Source organism: Lacerta agilis, chromosome 13, assembly GCF_009819535.1.
Source record: "Lacerta agilis isolate rLacAgi1 chromosome 13, rLacAgi1.pri, whole genome shotgun sequence".
Taxonomy (NCBI): Eukaryota; Metazoa; Chordata; class Lepidosauria; order Squamata; family Lacertidae; genus Lacerta; species Lacerta agilis.
In genome coordinates, this window is record NC_046324.1 from 30,094,147 (window position 1) to 30,115,940 (window position 21,794).

At 46.2% G+C, this 21,794-nt stretch overlaps 1 protein-coding gene across 4 annotated transcripts in view; it reads right to left on the minus strand.

Moving 5' to 3' along the window:
* Window positions 1-899: 899 nt before the first annotated feature.
* LMF1 (lipase maturation factor 1) overlaps window positions 900-21,794 on the minus strand; it is a 154,747-nt gene continuing 133,852 nt past the window's right edge. For 2 of the 4 annotated variants that reach the window (XM_033166872.1, XM_033166874.1), the window contains exons 7-11: window positions 19,412-19,595; window positions 15,930-16,083; window positions 12,510-12,693; window positions 7,201-7,313; window positions 900-1,206 (exon numbers count right to left, since the gene is read on the minus strand). In XM_033166872.1, the coding sequence (XP_033022763.1) occupies window positions 1,029-1,206; window positions 7,201-7,313; window positions 12,510-12,693; window positions 15,930-16,083; window positions 19,412-19,595 (813 nt within the window). In that variant the 3' untranslated portion in view covers window positions 900-1,028. Of the gene's footprint in view, window positions 1,207-7,200; window positions 7,314-12,492; window positions 12,694-15,929; window positions 16,084-19,411; window positions 19,596-21,794 lie in introns of all 4 variants that reach the window. The other 2 variants (XR_004427738.1, XM_033166873.1) reach the window with 2 other exon arrangements.

The following is a 21,794-nucleotide window of genomic DNA, read 5'->3' on the forward strand; positions in this document are numbered from 1 at the left end:
GTGCCTAGGGCTTGCCAATCAGAAGGTTGGCGGTTCGAATCCCCGCGACGGGGTGAGCTCCCATTGCTCGGTCCCTGCTCCTGCCAACCTAGCAGTTCGAAAGCGCACCCAAAAGTGCAAGTAGATAAATAGGTACTGTTCTGGCAGGAAAGGTAAACAGTGTTTCTGTGCACTGCTCTGGTTTGCCAGAAGCGGCTTAGTCATGCTGGCCACATGACCTGGAAATTGTATGCCGGCTCCCTCGGCCAATAAAGCGAGATGAGCGCCGCAACCCCAGAGTCGTCCGCGGCTGGACCTAATGGTCAGGGGTCCCTTTACCTTTAAGATTATGCAACCTTCTAATATAATCCACAATCAGATAATTATACAGAAATAATAGTTAGGGATGCATTTCAATGCTCTGTCACCGGCTCTGCTTTACACCTTCTTGGTCTGGCGGAAATGTCCTGGAATGGTCATAACGTCTTTTGCAGGCCTGGATGAAGGAATGTTTATGTCTGTATATATACCTATAACCTTTTTCATAGCCGGAATGTAATATTGTGTTCTAATGTTGTATTTTAATTGTTGAAACCCTTAGGCTGAAGGGTAATAATAAATAAATAAATAAATAAAATGCTTGCCGTAAAATCCATTGCTGTGCCCACTTGCCTCCGGACCAGGCATCTGGTTGGCCCCTGTGAGAACAGGATGCTGGACTAGATGGGCCACTAGCCTGATCCTGCAGGGCTCATCTTCTGGTCTTAAGTTTTATGTTATGACTCATAATTCAACACTGAGTGCCTACCATTCGGCTAACTAATTGGGGTAACAACACTAAAATCTAGTTGGTTATGTAATTAGAAAATTAAAGGAATCCAAGCAAGCAAGGCTGCGAGAATAAGAGGCAGAGATACACCTGTCTACGGCGCCTTGTCCACTTTACTGTAAAATGCTGAACATGAGAAAAAGGCAGACGTAACATTTTAAAAAGTAAGTAGGGTTTTCAAAGTCAATGGTTCTTGGTCACGGCCTCTTCATTTGTTTGCTTAACCGTCTTGCTTGGGTTGGGGCCAGTTTCGAGCCTCAAAAAACTTCTTCAAGCCCTCAAGGTTGACGGGTGGGAAATAGGGCCCGATCCTCTTTCGGATCCACCACTTCCCGTCTCTGGCGTGGTTCCCCCCAGGGCGGCTAAACTTGTACCTGTAGTGTTCGCCCCGAACCCACCTGTAAAAAGGAACAAAACACCACAGAGTGAGGGCAGGAACCAACAAAGAATGCAAACTTGCGATTCATATTAGCAAAATGTGCCTTTTAAAATAAATAACTAGGCCTCTAGTTCTTCATTGATATTAAAAGTAACCACTCTTGGGTGTTAAGGTCATCAGAGGAAACCCTCCTGCATACTGTTCAACTTTTTCTTACCTGAAATTCCTAAACAAATGTTTAGGCCCCAAATATCCGAAAGACCCACCCCTTTCTCTTCCAACTCTCTCAGGTGTTATGAATGATCTGTGGAGGAGGCCCTCTTGGTAGTTCCTCATTCAGAGATTTCATATATGATTTGCTTCTGTGGTTCTTAGTAGTCTTAACCAATAACATTGTTAACCTTACATGGGGTAGCAGTACTGCTTGGTTTTGAATCTATGATTCTATGAATGTGGGATTTGTTTTGTATTTCTTAAGACTGGGTTCCCTTTTTGTCAGGATCTGTACGCTGCTTAGAGAGTTCTGCTGAAGTATGGAAGCAGTGTATAAATTAAATGAGCAATTAAGTCTAATAGCTGTAGTTCCAAATGGCTGTGGCTGATGGGAGTTGTAGTCCACAATGGCCAGGTGAGTTCAAGCCCAAAACATCTGGAGGGCACCCGGTTGGTGAAGGCTGCCCTCACATAAGCATCTATTTCATTCTCCAAAACAAGAGAAACAGCTGGCAACAAGAGGGTGAAAGGCCAGATTATTTGACCCCAGAACCTCAACAGAAGCAAAGTCCATGTGTTCCTTAAGCCGTAGTGTGGGGATCTGCTGGAATGACTACTTGGGAGGCTTAGAATGCATGAGAGAGAGAGAGAGAGAGAGAGAGAGAGAGAGAATATCCCCAAGAGAAATGAACAGGCCCATATGGAAAAGAGCACTTGGGGAAGAGATACGAGGAATGCGGGAGTTGGAGAAGAGTGGGGAAAGAAACCATTGTGGGGTGAGGCTGCCTTCTCCCTGCTTACTATCCGAAAGCACACTCTGACAAGGCTGTGCTGAGACGCCACCACACCATGTTGCTTTGCTGGAGAAGTTAATAAAATAACCCACCTTATAAACATGTCAGCATCACATCAGTGCTCATTGGGAATGTCCTCGCTTCGCTACTCAAATACAAAAACAGCCACTGAGTTGGGCAGGAAGTTGGAGCAGCCACATTCCCCTCTGCTCCATCCCCTCCGCCGAACACTAAATCCTGAGGGATGTTATACAGCTGAAGCTGAGGAGTCCCTGTGGCTAAATAACAAGAACCCTTTACACATTCGCAACACCTTGCTAAGCCTTGAGCGAATGGACCCTTGTTTAGTAAGGTGTGGTTGGGTTTTGGTTTTTTTTTTTTTTTGCAAAGGAGATATATACGCGCAAGCCATTATTTTTTTTAAAAATGATGCTGTTGCACATCACCTTTCAAGTCCTCTGCTAGTTGCTGAGGTGTCATGGAATGTTCACAAACATTCCAACTTCTCAGGGCAAAAGCACCAGCGGTGTTTGGCACACATTGTTGACAAACAGTGCAGATCTGGAGCAGAAGTGGAAGGTCAGTCTGGGCAGGAGGGAGAACAGAAGGAGAAAAGCAAAGGGTGCAAAAAGATACACAGGATCCCTGGGCCGGCAGGAATTGTGAAAAGTTGGGTGGTGACAAGGAAGAGGAAGGAGGAGCCAGAGGGACATTTGCTAAGGAAGTGCAGGAAGGAAGTTATGAAGCTGAGACTTGACAAAATGGTCAGTGCTTTGGGGCGGAAACGGTCCACCACCAAATCACAGGGAAAGGCAGGTATATGTGAGCAGTCTGTTGGGAGGAAGTGAGTAGACAGGCAAAGGAGCTGTTCAATATGAGGAAACGTGGGCTATGTATGTGTGCATATTAGGAAAAATTTGCTGATGGATTTTCATAAGGACTTTTAAAAACAAACCATTTGCAAACTGATGTGGAAATGTGGGGAACTGAACTTAAGATTGGAAATAGGATAAAGTGAGAGAAACTGAAATGATCAAATACGCCTATCTGGACCTAACTGGTGACCAGCAGCCTCCATTTGCTGCAAGATCCCGTGTGTGTGTGTGTGTGTGTGTGTGTGTGTGACAATGTGTTTGCAACCTTCACTCCTGCACAGCCCTGGGGCACATGCCACCCCTTCACAGACACTCTGCCCTTTATGACAGGCATGGTACCTTTTCATGTTCACTCCCTGCTCCCCAGTTTTGCCTTGGGATTGCCACTCAATCCATTGATGGTGGTTTTGCTGTTGAAAGTTTCTGCTGCTCTCTAATTGAGTTTGTTCTATAGGTTTTTCTGGGGCTTTGTTCTGGTTTCTGATTTAATTCATATACATGAATATATGTGATAGATAGATAGATAGATAGATAAAATTATGAGTGCCAGAGCGCATGGAAATGCTGTTTGCCTTCCCACTGCAGCAGTACCTATTTATCTACTTGCACTAGTGTGCTTTTGAACTGCTAGGTTGGCAGAAGCTGAGACAGAGCAATGGGAGTTCACCCCGTTGTGCGGATTTGAACTGCTGACCTTCTGATCAGCAAGCCCAAGAGGCTCAGTGATTCAGACAACAGGGCCACCCGTGTCGCTGAATATATATTTCATTTCTTTATAGAATCATAGATCTGTATGTTGGAAGGGATCACAAGGATCATCTAGTCTAACCCCCTGCAATGCAGGACCCTTTTGCACATTGTAGGGCTTGAACCCATGACCCTGAGATTCTCATGCTCTACCAACTGAACTATCCCACTCTATATATGGCTAACGCTAACAAAAGTAACAAATAAATGTATAACAAAGAATGGAACTGAAAAGTTGTTGTAGAGTATCTTACAAAATTACAACCCAATTCAATAGAAGACAGTGTAATAAAATAAAACGTAGCAGCACATTTTAAGAGTCAAGGATACTTCCCCTCTTCATCCCCCTTCCCTCTTGCCAAGACACATCCTGAAATGAAGCTTTTATGCCATGCTTTTATGCCTTAAAAAAAAAATTAAGTCGCTTGGAGACTCCTTATGTGTCAAGCAACCATTAAAGTGACTGACTGAAGTCTCTACTTAGCTGTCCCTGACAAATCTGTATTCCAAGCCAATAACCTGCTTCTCTTGCAGCTGCTTTTTTTTTTTTTGAGGAACAGTACTTCTCTTCTCTTCCCCCTGTAAACATGCATGTGCACGCGCGCGCGCGCACACACACACACTCTCCTTCCAAACCCAGGGACTGAAGTGTTAGTCCCACCGTGTTTACTTTTCAGAAGCACAATATTTCCTGCTAATAATTAAAGCATTACTGCCTCTTGACATTTCCCAGGTCCAGCCAGCTTTGCAAGCCAGGCGGGCTGTTTCATGGGATGCTATGGTTCCAGGCACTGGGCTGCTCCCTGCCTGGGGAACACCCCTACCCAAATTCCAAAGTGAGAAAACACAGCCATATTATGGAGCATCCTAGCCTTCTGGAAAACAACTGAGCTATTGGTGACATCTTTTCCCATTCATCTCACTTTATTGCTGGTTTGGCAATTTGCTTTCGGTGACACAAGGTGTGTTTTCAGCTGCTCCTAAATCCCACTGATTGGATTTCACTGCTGATGGTGATGGTGGTGTTTAGTGGTAGAGCATCTGCTCTGCATGTAGAATGTCCTGGCTTGGGAGAGACTCCCTGCCTGAAATTTTGTAGAGTTAGATGGGTGAATGGTTTGACTCAGCAGAAGGCAGCTTCCCTTAGTTCTATATTCAAAATAACGAGGACTGGAATCTTGCTTTATTTCTAACGAAACAGCCATAGCTCAGTGGTAGGGCATTTGCATTGCATGCAGAAGGCCCCAGGTTCAATCACTGGTAATCTCCGGGTAGGACAGGAAGAGACTCCCTGTCTGAAATCCAGGAGAACCACTTCCAGTCAGTGTAGACAATACTGAGCAAGATGGACCAGTGGTCTTAGTTGCTAGAAGGCAGCTTCCTTGGTTCTTATTTCTGCCATGCCTTGAATCCTGCATTCAGAAAGGCCCTGCTGGAGAAGGGCAGGCAATAGCTCCCCACTTTGCCTTGCCAAGGCCTAAGCGCCATTTGTTTCCACATCAACATTCCGCATTTTCCTTCTCAAGCCTGGGAGCAGCTGTGCGGCTGAGATGCAACCAGCTATCTGCCTGCGATGACATCTCCCAACTGTGAAAGTGTTAAAAATTAACAGCAATATTTGAGCTGTTATGGCCAGGGTCTAAATCTTCCAGACAGCTGTAATTAGTTGCAGAGGCTGCAGCTGTCCCTCTGGAACAGATGAGATGGTTTTGGAGGGGAAACCCAAGCACACAATCTCTCTTTCTCATACACACACACACACAACTGGCAAGACTGCGAAAATGTTACCCTACATTCAATGGTAGGCTCTCTTACAGAAATGACAAATTGAGGGGGTCCGTGGGAAGTATCAACGGTCACGGTACAATGACGCTGAAATGTCACTCTGTCTGACACGGAATGGTCATTGTCAAGAGATATCAAACTGCAGAAGGAGGGCAATGCATGCCTGGAAACAAAAGTCTTTAGAACTTGTCAGTGGAGTGGACTGAATGCAGCATGTTCAAACCCATGACACAGCAGGCGATGGGCTTACCATATTCTGCTCGTGTGGCTGCTATGGACTGACCACTGAGCTGTGGCCCCCCTCGATTCTCATAGGTGGGGGAGACCTCGAGGAAAAGTTGGCGCTAACTGCTGCCCTCCTCACGATTCCGCTGGGATTTGTTTCCAAGCAAGCAAATTTAGGTTTGGGGCGCAAGGAGAGCAGGCTGTTGACTTTCAGGCTAATGTTCTGTGACACTGGAAAAAAAAACCAGTATCAATCTCTTTCCTAATTGAAATCTAATTGTCCTTTCTCACTTAAGCAAAACCACATTCATGTGGCTGCAACCGCCTCCTGCAACAGCGAGCTAAATCACTTCTTAATTTTCTTAGCTGAAACCTCCAGCATTTCAGATTTATGGTGGCTAAATATTTTACAAACCATTGGGCTGGGCCCTGATATTTCGCGTGCGGGCATTTTGCAAACTTCACTTTGCTTGAAGTCAAGTTTCACACTCAATTAGGTTGCTCCCAACTCCACAATGGCGTCATTAAAAATAAAAAAAATAAAAAAATAGTAATAACCAAGTCACCTGCTTTTCATTCCATATTTATCACACTGGCTGCAACAACAACCCCCCCCCCGCAAGTGTAATATAAAAGGCCAAACAGCCCCCTGCCTCCTTTGCTCTAAAGGTTTTCATTTTGAAGGCATTAACTCACTTGGAAATTCCCTTAGCTAGTGGAAGGAGGAGGATTTCCATTTGTGGGACAAACACAGTGGAAGTGCTGACCCAAACGGACAATGGGAAGGTGTTTTTTTCCAATCAGTTTGCCCCCAACTACAAACTATGTTCTTCATTTCCATTATTTTTCTATCCCTTTGAGAAAGGGTGAAAAAAAACATATCTCTGTTCATGAGGCAACCAGGCCAATGGCCCCTCCTTCAAACTGGTCAGGAGTGGGGATGTGCATTTCAACTGAGCACCACTGGATAGCTCAGTTGGATACAGCGTGGTGCTGATAACACCAAGGTCTCAGGTTCAATCCCCATATGGGACAGCTGCATACTCCTGCATTGCAGGGGGTTGGACAAGATGATTCTCAGGGTCCCTTCCAACTCTAGAATCCTATTGTCTCTATGTCTATGTGTCTATATTTTCAGACTAGAGAAGGCTACTCTGAGCATGATACCACACTGCCTCTTTTAATGACGTATGAGGATCCAAAGGCCCATCTAGTCCAACCTCCTGTTCACAGGGGCCAACCAGATGCCCCCAAAGGAAGTCCGCAAGCAGGATCCCTTATTATTCACAACAATAAGGGCCATGCTACTTGCAGGGTGGGAGTGGCCAACAATAATCCTGTATCATCACTGAATTTCCCTTGGGTTAGGCTTACCTTGGTGGGGCTTTGCCCTCGAACGGATTGAATGCTATCAGAGATAAAACTTCCTTCTTGTTGGCCAAAAGCTTTCCGGCTAAGTGGATTATCCATTCGTTTTGTTCGTAGGTCTTGAAAAAGAACACATGGGAGAGGAAGAGGATGAACATAAGGAGGAGGAGGAGGAGGAGGAGGAGGAGGAGGAGGTTGATAATAATGTGGTCTGTCTGTCTGTCCATCTGTTCTCTATGCATTTGGACACCTCTTGGGATATTGTTGCCCAATTTGGCATAACAGTACCTGGGATGGAGGAGTGGGTCTTCGGCTATGTTAAAATACCACTGGACACCACTGTGAATCAAGATGGCAGACCAAACCATTACTCAATCTGGCATGACAGTGCACAAGATAGAGGAGCAGGTTTTGGTCTACATTTGGGTACCACTGGACACCGTTTGGAATCAAGATGGTGGGATTTTCCAAATGGCACTGATGTTCTTGGAATTCTTGAACTAACAACAACAACAACAACAAATGATCAGAACTGTCTCGATCACTTCTTATAGAAGGCTTGTAAATTGCTGCAATAAGGTAATTAAATAAGCCATGTGCATGTGCAGAAGAGCCTTTGCCAATCCGGTGCTCCTGGGTGGATGACTTTTGAGAAGCCCCAAACCTCAGGACATAAATACGGTACAGAATACACCTCCTTCACTATAAAATAAACATGGCTAGCCTCTTCACATCTAGGACTGAGGAGCCAGAAGCAATTGTTGATTTGCCCTATTTAGAGGGAAGAATAGGGAATGACTTCATACTACTGTTTTACTGGTTTGATGTATTTTATTTTCAATGATATTGAGTACTGTTTTTATCCTGTACACCATTTGCGAGATTAAAAAAAAATGGCTTGCAGTCACCATTAGTCCTACACAGAGTAGACCCACCGATAATAATGGGCATGACTAACTCTATTCATTGCAGTGGGTTTACTACAAGCTAGTTGGATATAACCCAGCAAGTGATTTATAAATGTTTTCAATAAACAAATGAACAAACGAAACCAAGTGAGGATTCAAACCGAGATGCCCACGGTTCTATTCCGAGTCTCTACCCTGCATTGAGCCTCACATCCCACTCAACAAAGGCAAAATTGAAACATGTGGGGCTTAGTGAGTGGGTAAAATAAGAATATAGCACTGCAAATTGTACCTGGAAACCTCTCCAGACCTCCTAATGAGTTTCAGGCACTGAAAGTAAGAAGGGATTCTCCTACACCCAGGTTTGTTTTCTGCGTTGCCTGGTCCTCTGCAGGCAGATTTTATACTAAGCAAGCAGCAGGGGACAGTGTAGGAAAACAAAATTGAGCCATCCTATCTGCATGACCATGCCGAAGTTCAGAGGGTTACTTAGCATTTTGTGGCTATATACCAGTTAAATATTTGTGACTCCTCTCCTCTGGGACAGGAGGATCTCGGGTGGATAGGAGACATTGGGTTCTGAGAGCCACTGAAGCTCTTATTGGAATAGTTTGGGAGAAGCCTCTTTCAAAACAGCTCTGATTACCCTTTCCGTTTAAAATGGGACTCTGTGCCTTGGTCCCAAACTTTATTACAATTTCTTATTTGATATGCTTCAGGAATTATTACCCTGACTTAGGGGAAGGGCTGTAGCTCAGTGGCAGAGCGTCTGGTCCCTGGTTCAATCCCTAACAACAACAACTAAGGCTGGAAGAGACCCCTGCTGCCTTTGCATCTGGTCCCTCCCACATGTGGCCCCTGGAAAGCTGCCCAGGCAGGAATGCAGCCCTTGGTTTGGAAACAGGGTATATATTGGGAGGCACAAGAAGGAGCCTCAAAAGTTTTTGCCATCCTGCTTCTGGGGAGTCAGATAACAGAACATTCTTGAGGCTGCACCAGCCTTCCTGCATCTGGTGCTCTCCAGCTGTTTGGGACTACAAATCCCATCAGCCTTAGCCAGCAAAGAATCTGGGAAGTTTCCAGAGGTTGTGCCACCCTTTATTTATTTAATCCCCAGGAGTAACTTGGATGGTTCCCAACAGGTAGCTTACTCCAGAAACCACAGGCAAGTCTCTTTTAAGTGTTCCTGAGCCCAACTCATTGTCCCTGGGTTAGAGGGGAAACTTTGAAATAATAATGCAGAGATACTGGCTTTTAAAAGCCACTATCAGCATTATCAAAGGCTATTGGTCTTCATTGTCTGAGTACTATGAGTGGGCTTAGCTATTGTCCAGAACAAAGGAGGCATGGAGTCCCTGCTGTACAGCAGTTTTGCAATCTGAACAGGATAAGAAAATCCTTACCCTATAACTCTGCATACTTCAAAAGCTCTCTCTCTCTCTGCATGCACATTTCTTTATTAAGAAGTTTTAAGGTGATGCTTGCTGGCTTTGAGTCATTGTCCTTCCAAGTTGACTTAGCTCAAGACACACCCTGTGTTTGCAATAAATTCAGTGTATCTCCTCATAATCTACATGTCTGACGTTTGCGAGCTCTGCTCTAACAGCTCCATTCTTTTCAATGGGGATTGCAGAGGAGAGCTCCCTTGTGGATTTCTCTGTGGGCATCTCTCCAGCATAAAGCAGGATTTAAAAGCAAACAAGCCCGACAGCAACTCAGGCCAGTATTATTCCAAACAGAAGCACCCCTGGCTGGAAGATGGTGCAAACACATTGCCTTATAAGCAGCCACTGGGATGGTCATTACATCATATGAAATGTATCAATTACATAATGAAAGGTGCTCGTGGCTCCAATGCTTCGATTCAAAGAGGAGGCATCCCACTGCCTCTCTGCATGATGCTTTGGACTTCCTCCTTTCTCACAAGGAAGCACTCCCAGAAAAACAACTGATAAGAGGGACACAACAGACTGACAACATAGGAAGCTGCCTTCTACTGAGTCATTGGTCTACCAAGCTCAGTATTGTCTACACTGACTGGCAGCGGCTCTCCAGGGTTTCAGGCAGCAGTCTCTCCCAGCCCTAGATGCCATTAGGGATTGGATCTGGGGGTCTTCTGGGTGCAAGACGGATGCTCTATAACTCAGCTATGGCCCATTCCCCAGGTCAGCTACCCTTGGCCTCAAACGAATCTTCTTGGGGTACAAGCGTGTCACAAACCTCCAATTTTAATTCAGTATCAAAAGCATATTATGGTTATTAGAAGAATAATGGGGGGTGTATGTTGAGGTATTTGGAAGTCACATTGATTCCTCTTCACTGCCGTGTACTCAGCATCAAATAGCTGCCTGATTTCTTCTGCAGACAAGAGGAAGAATTGCAAGTGTGTAAGTGGACTGGTCACGTCTCTGCCAGCAACAAATGAAGGACACTAATTCAGAGCTACAGCTCTCACGGGAGGCCGAGACACTCAAAACAAAGAGTGGTTTATAAGGAGGAGAGAGAGAGAAATGAAGAGAGGATATTATATTTGGCTAATAAAATTATGGTAATAGAAGCCCTTTCTTGGGAAGCAGTGTTGCGTTATATGAAATACAATTAAAAGCACTTCTGGGGCAGCAATTAAGCAACAGTCTGCTAACAAATTGCTCCTCGGGGCTGGGCATTCCAGGACAAATCCTCAAGTGTCTGAAATTTCGGATGTGCCTGCTATTCAAACATGTGAAAAGTGAAGGGCCCTCAGTCAGCCATGACAGGCTTTGGGCCTACTCCTTTCAACAGGATTGTGTGGTGCTCTGGTGGAAGTCTTGTCACTCGCCTCAAATGGGAAAACTGTTTTCAGGATGCCTGGACAAGAGAGTGTCATATATCAAGCAGTGATGAGGTGTAAAGAGCAACCTGTCACAAGCCACACAATGGGATGGGAAAAGATCTTCTCCATCCACCTACCGGCCCTGTTTGGCTTTCAGCAGCTTGTCAAGTGTTGGGTTGCCTCAGGTGTTCCAGCTGGCGCCATTCAGCAGCCCACAGTACCAGGGCCATCAACCTTGAAAGTTACTCTGCAGGCTGGGATGATGGCCTGTTGAAAATATAAAAGGGTGTCATGGGGATATGAACACCCAAAATAGTCCTATAGGACAGGACTTCCGAAACTGTGGTCCCCGGACCAACAGTGGTCTTTGAGCTTCATTCAGGCGGCCCATGCCATGCCTGTGGATTTGTGGTTGAAGATGGGCAATAGCACATTCATCGCTTAAGCATTGATTTTGATCTTTAACTGTGTTTTATTTCTTACCTATCGTACTTTAATGCATTTTTATTTGAGTTACAGGAACCACCCCACAAAATCTGGCAACAATACCTTAAAAGTTGTCCAAATACAACATTCCAAAATATAGAGCAGAAGAAAGAAGAAGATGGGTCTCAGTCCCACCGGTTTTGATAGTTCTTTTAATTTCCAAGCCCATTTTGATTTGGGGGCCCAAAAATAAGCTGTGAGCTGAAAAGGGAAGCTGTTGAATTGTGCTGCATCTATGGCTTCCTTCCTGAGTAGGGCATATTATTACAGAGTCTGGAGAACGCATTGCATAGTGTGCGCATGTAACTGTGTCACTGAGCATGATCCCAAGTGAGCCTTGCATGTGGCTTTCTAGCGTTTACATCCCTGAGTTCCTGCTTGTGAGAAGACTCTGCGGGTTAAAGCATCAGGGCCATTCTTCTTTCTTCAACTGCTGCTTGGCTTTTAGTTTAATGCCCTTGAAGCTTCTGATTTTTTGAGTGCCAAACAGAGAGCAACATCATGATGCACTCACTGTTTCTAAGATCAAGACTGATGCCCTGCAGAGCGGAGACAATGGGGAAATGTGGACATCAGGGTCAGAGAGGCTGCTGTGGCTTCCTATTGAAGCCACCATGAATACAGAAAACACTGGTCCTTCTGTGGCTATTGATGGCTACTAGCCATGACTGCTATGCTTGCCTCCACAGCTGGAGGCAGTAATGCTTCTGAATACCAGTTGCTGGGAGGGGGAGAAGAGTCCTTCTGTGCTCAAATCCTGCTAGCACGTTTCACACAAGCAACTTGTTGGTCATTGTGAGAGAAGGATGCTGGACTAGATGGGCCTGATCCAGCAGGCCTTCCTTATGTTCTTTTACAAAAGAACAGGGCCCTCTTTGTTGAGATCTGCAGCTCTAATCAAAACCACTTTACACCCAATGGATGCTCTTTCAAACAACTTCAGACTAGTGCAGGAGTAGCCAATATGGTGCCCTCCAGAGGCAGTTGGAGTGGCAAACACAAGCATGGCCAATCGTGAGGGATAATGAGGATTATAGTCCAACAATGTTTGGGTGGCACCAGGTTGACTATCCCTGGACTAGAGCCTCATACCTGTGTTGGGCACGCACCTGGAATGCAGCAAACCACATGAGCCAGTCCAGGCGATAGTGGTACGGACTTATGAGGCAGGGTCTCCTGTGTAGGTCCCCAGGTTTACACTTGAATTCATACTCTTCCCAAATAGCAGCAGGGTCATTGGGATCCAGGCTGGACGTCCCTTGAATGATGACCTCGGTTCTGTCTTTGGTGATGCTGTGAAAAGACATGTGGAATTATTCTTTGGAGTTTCGGGAAACCCCAATCCCAAATCTGAACTTGGGCAGCCTGCAGTTGCAAGAGGAAAAAGCAGCCAGCGACTCCAAACAGAGCACAAAGACCAAATCTCATGGGCCATGTTTCAGAGGAGCAAAGAAGAGAGAGGTTGTTAGCATTCAAGCCCTGCTTGTGGGATTCCCATGGACATCTGGTGGACCACTGAAGGAAGGACCTGCTGGACTGAATATACCTTTTATTTGACCCAGCAGGGCTCCTTCTGTTAGCTGTGAGAGCTGGGAATGGAATGGCTATGTTCAGAGGCAGTTTATCTCAGACTAGTACATGCTGGGAGAACATACTCAGGTAGATGGACTGATGTTCTGACTCAGCATTTCATGTTCAAGCGAAATGGTGTATATTTGACAAACCATTGAAAAAGCCTGCAAAAACCCCATGGCACCCCTGCCCCACCCCGTTTCATCCCTCCTGAGTTTGCCGTGATATGCACACATATCAGACACACCTAAAACGGCTGCGGCCTGTACTTAAATCACCCCTTTATTAGAAATGGAGAGGACTGGAATCTTAGTTCAGTGGAAGAGCACATGCACAAGGCCCCCAGGTTCAACTACCAGCATCTCCAGGTAGGGCTGGGAGAGTCCCCTGCCTGAAACCCTGGAAAGCTGCTGCCAATCAGTGCAGACAATACTGAACTAGATGGACCAATGGTCTGACTCGGTACAAGACAGCTTTCTCTGTAGTCTAAAACATCTGGAAGGCACCAGGCTGGGTGGGGCAGATGGTCCTCTGGCCTGATTCAACTAAGCCATCTCTTATGTTATTTGATCACTGTCTTCTGGCGAAAGAGCACATTCCTTGGGTCCAGTACTGGCTGGCTGCTGCTAATGGGGACCACTTAGAATTATCCCAACCTCCAGTTCAACAGATTCCCAGCCCCTGCCCCAGCCAAGGACCCCCTCCCCCACCTCACCAGTGTTGCTCAGTGAGCTGAGTTATGAGAGGTGGCCCACTGCCCGATGCTTACGAACACACTGTAAATCCAGGACACCAAATTACTAATAAAAAGCCTGTTCCTACTGTGCTATTCAAAATATGTCAGCCTTCACATAATCATATATTCATTATGAGCTGCAATCCTCTTTTTATTGGTTTACATAGGCTGGAATTACGAATACATTTATAGCAGGGGTTTCATCGCATGCTCGCGGGGTTCTGGTAACTGTCGAAAGGGAAACGGTCAACTTGAAGAGAGAGGGAGGGAGTGAAGGAGTCAAGAAGGAGGAACAACAATGGCAGGACAATACACCTCCACTCCTCCGAAGGAGCCAAGATAATTCAGGAGGTGTAAGAAGAGGCACAACGGTTACACCCCTTTCCAACTCATCGCCAAAGGCTCTTAATGATGTGGCAGAAAGGAGGCTGAGCTTTTGCAGGGCTATTAGGACGGGACAACAGATTCTGGCAGGAGCTTCCCTGTAGTAGCAGGAGCTTGCTGGGAGGGAGGGAAAAGAGCTAACCTGAGGTGAGAGCGCCAAGACACACAGGGTTGTTGCAGCAGCTGGGGATGCACTGTGCCCTATGGGTTAGTTTTTTGTTTTTTTAAAGGATATTCGGATTCCAAACCAAGAAAAGGTAACTTCTGGAAGAGGTTTCTTGGGGGAGTGGGGACGATTTCATCCTGGGGGCCACATTCACTTCCAGGAAACTTTCTGGGGACCACATGCCAATGGTGGGTGGGGCCAGGGGCAAAAGCAGGCAGAACAAAGGGATACAAATTTTGCCTTTGGACAGTAAGCTGGCGTCTACACACATTCACATACCCGTCCCCCTGCAGTCCTCCATTCAGGCAAGCAAAAAGCATTATACTCAATGCCACCTTCCAGTCGGGCAAACATATGTCAGCGTATGTTCTTTTTATATATATATATTTTTATTAAAGATTTTCAAAGCTAGTGCAATGTCTCTCTCGTATTTTTCCATATAACATTTTTACAAATCAGTGTTGTTGAGACATTAGAAAAAAGGGGGAGAGAGGTGGGTGGGACAGGGAGATAGGTGGGGTGACGATGTATCTTTTTTACTTGATATGAGTAGGGTTTGGTGTCAGCGTTGTTTATGTAGGTTCTCTGTTGTTTGCTTGTGCTCCTTTGGCGGTGAGAGAGGTCGGGGTTGGCGTGGGATGTGATTGTTCGTTTGTGGTTGGCTGTGGTGATCTTTGGTTTCCTGTGTGAGTGGGTTGGGTGGGTGTTTTGGGTCAGGTTAGCCCTATTGATTTGTATGCTGTCGGTAGATTTTTGTCATTGTCTTGTTGGGCTGTGTGTGTGATGAAGGGGAACCATACCGGGGTGAAGGTATCTTCTTCTGTTTGTCCCCGTGTCAGTTTCAGCTTACTGGTTAGTTTTTCTAGTAGGGCTGTTTCCCATACTACTTGGTACCATTGGTCCATGTTTACTCCTGACAGGTCAGTGTATGTTCTCACACTGGCCAAGCAGATGACTCAAGCAGGAGCTGAGCACAACAGCTGTGATTTGCAGCAACGGAGTTTCAGGGGCACAGCGCCTCTGAGACAGGTGAGAATACCTAGCCACTGTGGTTAGGAGCCACTGCTAGCCTTGCCCTCCACGCATTTGCCTAGCCCCCTTTTAAAAGCCCCTGAAGTTGGCCATCACTACCTCTGGTGCAGTTGAATCAGTACTTCTGTTTGTCCGTCCTGAATCTTCCAACATTCAGCTTCATCAGATTACTGTGCCTTCCAGTATTATGAAACAGGAAGGAGAACTTCTCTGTGCCCACTTCCTTCATTCCATGCATAACTTCATACATCTCTTATCCTGCCCCTTTGCACTCGCCTTTCTTCCCAAATAATAGAATCATAGAACTGTAGAGCTGGAAGGGACCACAAGAATCATCTAGTCCAACCCCCTGCAATGCAGGAATAGGCAGCTGTCACATGCAGGGATTGAACCTGCAACATTGGCATTTTCAGCACTACTCTCCAACCAACTGAGCTAACCTTTCCTCATAGGAGAGGTGCTCCAATCCCTTGGTGATTTTGGTTGCCCTTTCAAAGGCCACCTCTGTAAATATCATGGAAAATCTTACCTGTGCGTCCCTCCAAAACCCCTCTCCCCTCCCATGAGATCTGGAAGAGCAGAAGTGCCAGGCAGACCGCAGGATTTAGCATCCCCTTTGACCTTAGTAGAGAGCCATACCTTCCAAAGGCCCCGTAGGTGTTGACTATCCTGAGAGGGTTGAAGGACGTGTTCATGACTTGTCGGGAGCTTAACAGATTGATAACTACCGGGACGCTGAGGAAGGCAATCAGGACCCCAAAAGATAGGTTCACTCCCTTGCGGATGTAGCAGCCTGTGGAAAAGGTAAGGTGGAAACTGTAAGTGATATATTCTTGCTTTGGGGACATATATTTAATGTGCTCCGGAATCAGCTTAGGACAGGGTTGGGAAACGTTTTCTGTCCTTAGTGCTTCATTCTCTCATGGACAAGTTTCCAGGGGCTGCAGGCCAGCGGTCAGAGGGGCCAGAGGGAGAGAGTGGGCAGAGCATTTGATGCATTCTTACCTCTGTATGTTGGCCATATTCCAGCCAGACTAAAGATCTAAGCAGGCAAGCTGGAGGCCTAAATGGCCACATGGGCCTGGGTCTGAGATTACTCACCCGCCTGGCTTGGGATGTTCTGTTGCTGGGGTGGGGAAGAAAGACACAACACCTCATGAGGGTCCCTGCAATGTACTAGCCCTCTAAGGACGCCAACCGTTTTCAAGATGGCAGGACTTCTGCACTGAGCCTCACACCAAGAATGGGCAAGCCTCAGACCTGCAGGATTTATACTTGGCTTTTGCTAGAACCTTGAGGTCCACCAATGGCTCAGAAGGGAGGCCCCTGAATTGAGGGAAGTGGTGCCCCTCTCATTGGGCACTGGCTTTCAGGAACAGAACTGGAGCTCACACAGAGATGCCTACACACACACACATACACAGAGAGACAAAGACAGACAGCTAGAGACAGAAGACAGAGATATCTATGTTTCCTACTCAAGGTTTTCTGATTTCAGCAGGCTAGTTTGTTGGTGCTATTGGCATCAACTGTTCCTGATCTGGTGCAAATGACCCAGAGTTCTAGGAGTAGTTCCTGCTCTCCCTTCTTCCTGACCCTGATCAAGGCCACAGTGACTTAACAATTAAAGGACCAGAAGCTGTGATGTCTCAAATGACAACATTGCCCAACAGCAGAGCAGGATCCAAACACTCATTCACTCACATTTATTGATTTCTGTCCCCCTCTTCCCTCTTTCGTTCCCCTTCTTCCTGCCTCTGTTCTTTCGTCACCCCACAACTCTCTTTTCCCCTCCCACCGCAATGCTAAAATTTGGACTGCAAACTCCTTTGGTGTTTGTCCTTTCCCCCTTTTTTGGTTTGCTTATCTTGCTATATAGAGTGCAACACACAAACAGAGACACACACACACACGCCTGCAAGTGGTCTCTGGCAGGACAGTGACTTGGTAGATTGGAGAGTCTGGTTTCCTCCTGTCACTGTCCTGGGGGCCATTTGTGACCTGGATTCCCCCCCCCCAGCCAATAAGAAAACAAGCATTTGCTCAACCTCCCCTCCCCACCCCCAGCCCCCGCCTGCAACATTGCGGGCCTCAGCCAATGGGCTGTGCCATATCTTTATGAAAATCTGCTTTTCTCTAAATAGTCTGGGAAGGGACTAAAAAGAAGAATGTCTAAAATGCTGCTCGGTTAACAACAAGTCCTAGTGTAGAGAAGCCATTTCTGGCTTGGGGAGAATTTTCTGTTCTTTCTTCTGGATGGCATTGAAATTAAGTATACACTTGGGGTCCATCTGAGAAGGGAGTTTTAGTCTGAAATACAAAGAGTGCCAACTTGAATAAAATATTTGGGGGGTGGGCAGGTAAGCCCCGCTCTGCGCAACTGATCACATGATGCAGTGAGCGAACGCTATTTGAATCGTAATGCCCATCAACTAGGCAGGGAGGAGGGGGCCTCACTCCAAGCTGAGGTGGTTTGATGTATCACCAGATTGCAATGTTTGGCTGATGATATATCGCAATGTTGAAAACCTCCCATCGCCCAGTCCTATTTTGTACTGCAACTCCCACCAGTCCCAGCCAACATGGCAGATGGAGGTTGTAGTCCAAAACATCAGCACGGGTTTGGGGGGGGCAGTTTGCCAAAGGCAAAGGCTGGTTTTTATTATTTTAGATGCATCAACCGATCCAGGGAAGTAGGTTGGCAGCATCCCCAAAAGACTAAGATACAGCTGTACCTTTGCAAATGGCCACCGGAAAGGAAACTGAAGCTACTGAGAATCGGACAAATAAGCAAAAACTGACCCTTGATGCATCCTGCTGCTTTTTGAAAAGACAAATAAATAAATAAATAAATAAATAGCACGGAGAGTTCCTCTTTTCCATCTCTGCAGGGAAACAATGCTTATTTAAAGCCTTTCTGCTGCCCTGATAAACTGTTTAGTCTGAGAATATTTTGGGAGCAGTTTTTCATTGAAAAGGGAGGTCTGGATCCCTGGGAAAGCGGGTGGGTATTTCAGAAAAGCCAGGATTTGTTATGTTGCACAGAAACATAACAAGAGAGAGAAACTTGGTCAATGTAAAGATGAACACACTCCTGGGACTTGGACACCTCATGCTAATTTCCCCCCCCCCCCAAGTCTGCCTGGGGATTGCTGGGTTGAGGTGTCTTTTGTGCAGGAGAGCTGATCCTGGCCAGCTTTTACACAACCTGGCAGAGGAGGCAGAGACAGCAGGTCAGAGCCAAGGTTGCCCAATGAGCTTTATGGGTGAGTGGGGATTTGAATCCTGGTCTCCTAGGTTCCAGTCTAGCACTTTAACCACTATACACCTGTCTGTCTGTCTCTATATAGAAAGAGTGTGGTACAGTAGTTGGACTGTGACCTGGGAGACAAGGGTACACATCCCCACTCAGCCATGAAGCTCACTGGGTGACCTTGGGCCAGTCGCCATCTCTTAGTCTACCAAACCTCACAGGGTTGTTGTGAAGATTAAATGAGAAGAGGGACAGCCATGTACACCACCCTGAGAATCTTGGAGAAAAGGGTGGGGTAAATAAAACAAGATATATATGTGTATAATGCAATCCTGAGGGCTAGAAACTTAAAACCAACCAACCAACCAACCAACCAACCAAATAAAATACTATTGTTGCAGCCATACATCATTCCCAGACCCTGGCAAAATAGGACATTGCCCCTGCAGCAATAAATAACTATTATTATTTATATCAAATGCTAGTCCTTCTCAGAGTAGACGCATTGAAACGAATGAGCATTACAAACTTAAGTTTCTTTAATTTCAATGGGTATACTCTGAGTGTAGTGCTTCATTGGGCTGGCCGCTGTCTCCCAATCTAACCTACTTCACAGGTTTGTTGTGAGGATAAACGCAGGTGGCAAAGAACCTTGTGTGTACATAGATGTCAGTGTGTTCCCACCAGATGCAACCAATGTAATTATTATTATTATTGGAAGTTTTTAAACTGTGATATTTTAAATGTATTTTAATATTTGATGGAAGCCGCCCAGAGTGGCTGGGGAGACCCAGCCAGATGGGCGGGGTACAAATAATAAATTATTAAATTATTATTAACGTATTGCTTCAGTCCAAGAAGGACTTACCGCATCGCAGGGGCTCCGTCTTCCCCTCTGCCTCTCCGGTTTGCATCTCTTGCACTCTGGCCTTCAGGCCTTGTTCTTTGGAGCTGAAAAGGAACCCCAGGGCAGCATCGTCGAAGCAGGCAATGCTTGGCACGATGGTCAGCCAGTTAAGGAAGCTCAAGTTCCCGCTCACGATGAGGAGCACCTAAGGGCAAGAAAGAGGTGATGGCCAGCTTGTGGTCAGGAGGAGATTTGTGCTTGCTTCTCAATGCATTGCAGTGCCTGGCTGGTTACAGGTGCTAAGCAAACAGTAAGAGGGGCATCAGAAGCTGCCTTACACCCAACCAGGTCCTTGGCCTATCTAACTCAGTGTTGTCTACACTGACCGGCAGCGGCTCTCCAGGCATTCAGGCATGGGACTTTCCCAGCCGTACCTGGAGATGCCACTGAGGCTTGAACATGGGACCCTCCGCATGCCAAATATTTGCTAAACCACTGAGCCACGGTCCTTTCCCAATTATGGTATTTTTCTGTGTGTTTATAAGATGATGCTTTTTGCTTTAAAAAAGGCAAAAATTGGGTCCCTTCTTATAAACGGATAGTGAATGCAGGGGGGGGGACGTGTGATTAATGGCAGCAGCAAGCAGGAGATTGGCAGCAGCGATTGGGCTGGTGATTGTGGCTGTGGCAAGGCCTGCTGGCGATTGGCTGTGGCTGTGGCAATTGGGCAGGCGATTGGCGACTGTGGCAAGTGGGCGGGTGGGCTGTTGGTGGCGGCGAGTGGGCAGACAATTGGCGGCTGCGGTGAGGTGTGCGATCGGCAGTGGCTGTGGCAACCGATCGGCAGTGGTGGGCAGGCGAGTGAGTGATTGGCGGAAGTGACCTCCCCCACCCCCCAAAAAAGCTAAACAACTTAATTTCTTAATTTTGGGTTTTACAAAAACAGGGGTCGTCTTATACATGGGGAGGTCTTATACACCGAAAAATATGGTAGAATTAAAATAAAATAAATTTATGAATTTATTTATTAAAATGCTGTATTTACGTACAGCTGCAAAGCTAAGCAGGGTCCGGTATGGTTTCACACTGGATGGGAGCACCGCATGTTGAGATTGCTGCATTGCAGGGGGTTGGAGTAGATGACCCTTGGGAGTCCCTTCTGGTTCTACAATTCTATGATCCCTCTTTACAAAAATGGAATACAATGCCTGGGTGGTGTACAGAATGCATTAAAGGCAACCAGAGATTCAAACCCAAAGTCACGAGAATCCACATTAGAAAACAGATGCTTCGTCATTGCCTTCTTTATTGCATCACTTAAAAGAGAGGGAGGGGAATGATAACGCACGCTGTTAGTTTGGGTCTTTGGCCACCATTCTCTCCCCTCCCCCTACTTTTAAATGATCTACATCCACAAATATGAAGCAGTCCACTTCATTAACATTTCTCACTTCTTCTGCTCAATTGCATTCCTGCACCGCCACCCCACTTTCCAATATTGAGGCAATTTGAAGAAAATAATTCCCTGAGTTGCCCCTCTGACACAGGATCACCTTACTACTTTATATGTAGTAACTGGGTGGTCTGTTCTGTTTTCCTTTCCCTTCCTTCTTTTTTTTTCTTTATTGCTTGGGAGATTGAAAAAGAAGAATCTTATTTCTAACAGCTGTAGTGTGTGTGTGTGTGTGTGTGTGATCAATTAAATAATAAATAAATAATCACAGAATTCAAAATCTGGCCTATTGAGGTTTTGACATGAGGGTGGAATTATGAACCTGTCAAACATACGGTTCTTCAGCCTGGGGCAAGCAGGTCTTTCGAGGGGTAACAGAGAATTAAGAAAAACGCAAGCGGAATCCCTCTGGAACAGGCTGCAGGTGTTAAATCGGGGACAAGGAAGCTGTTGCCCTCCACATCTTTCCTGATTTCCATTCCGACCAACCCTGGCCAGCATGCCTAATGGTCAGGGGTGACGGAAACTGTTGTCCAGCAACCTCTGGGTGGTCAGAAGCTCTCCAGTCTTGGCCCAGAAGCACTGTCTTCTCCTCACATCAAGGCATCATTTGCAAGCCTAGTGGGCTTTCATATGCTCAGGACTACAACCCCCATCAGCCCCAGCCAAGCATGAGCATGTGATGCTGGGGCTGCTGGGAGCTGTAGTCCAAAACATCTGGAGAGCATCAGGTTGGCGAAGGCCGCCTTAAACCAAGACCTGCTCCCCTCACATCCCAAGTCTGCTCCTGAATTGCGAAGGTTTTCTTTTATTAAGGCACAGTATTAATCACAGTAATTGGGTAGGAACGGTAAGGTTATAAAACTACAGAATGTCTAATGAGCAAAAGCCTGAAATGAGGAGCTGGGACCTCTTTTTTTTAATCTAATAATGTCAGTTTTATGGATTATG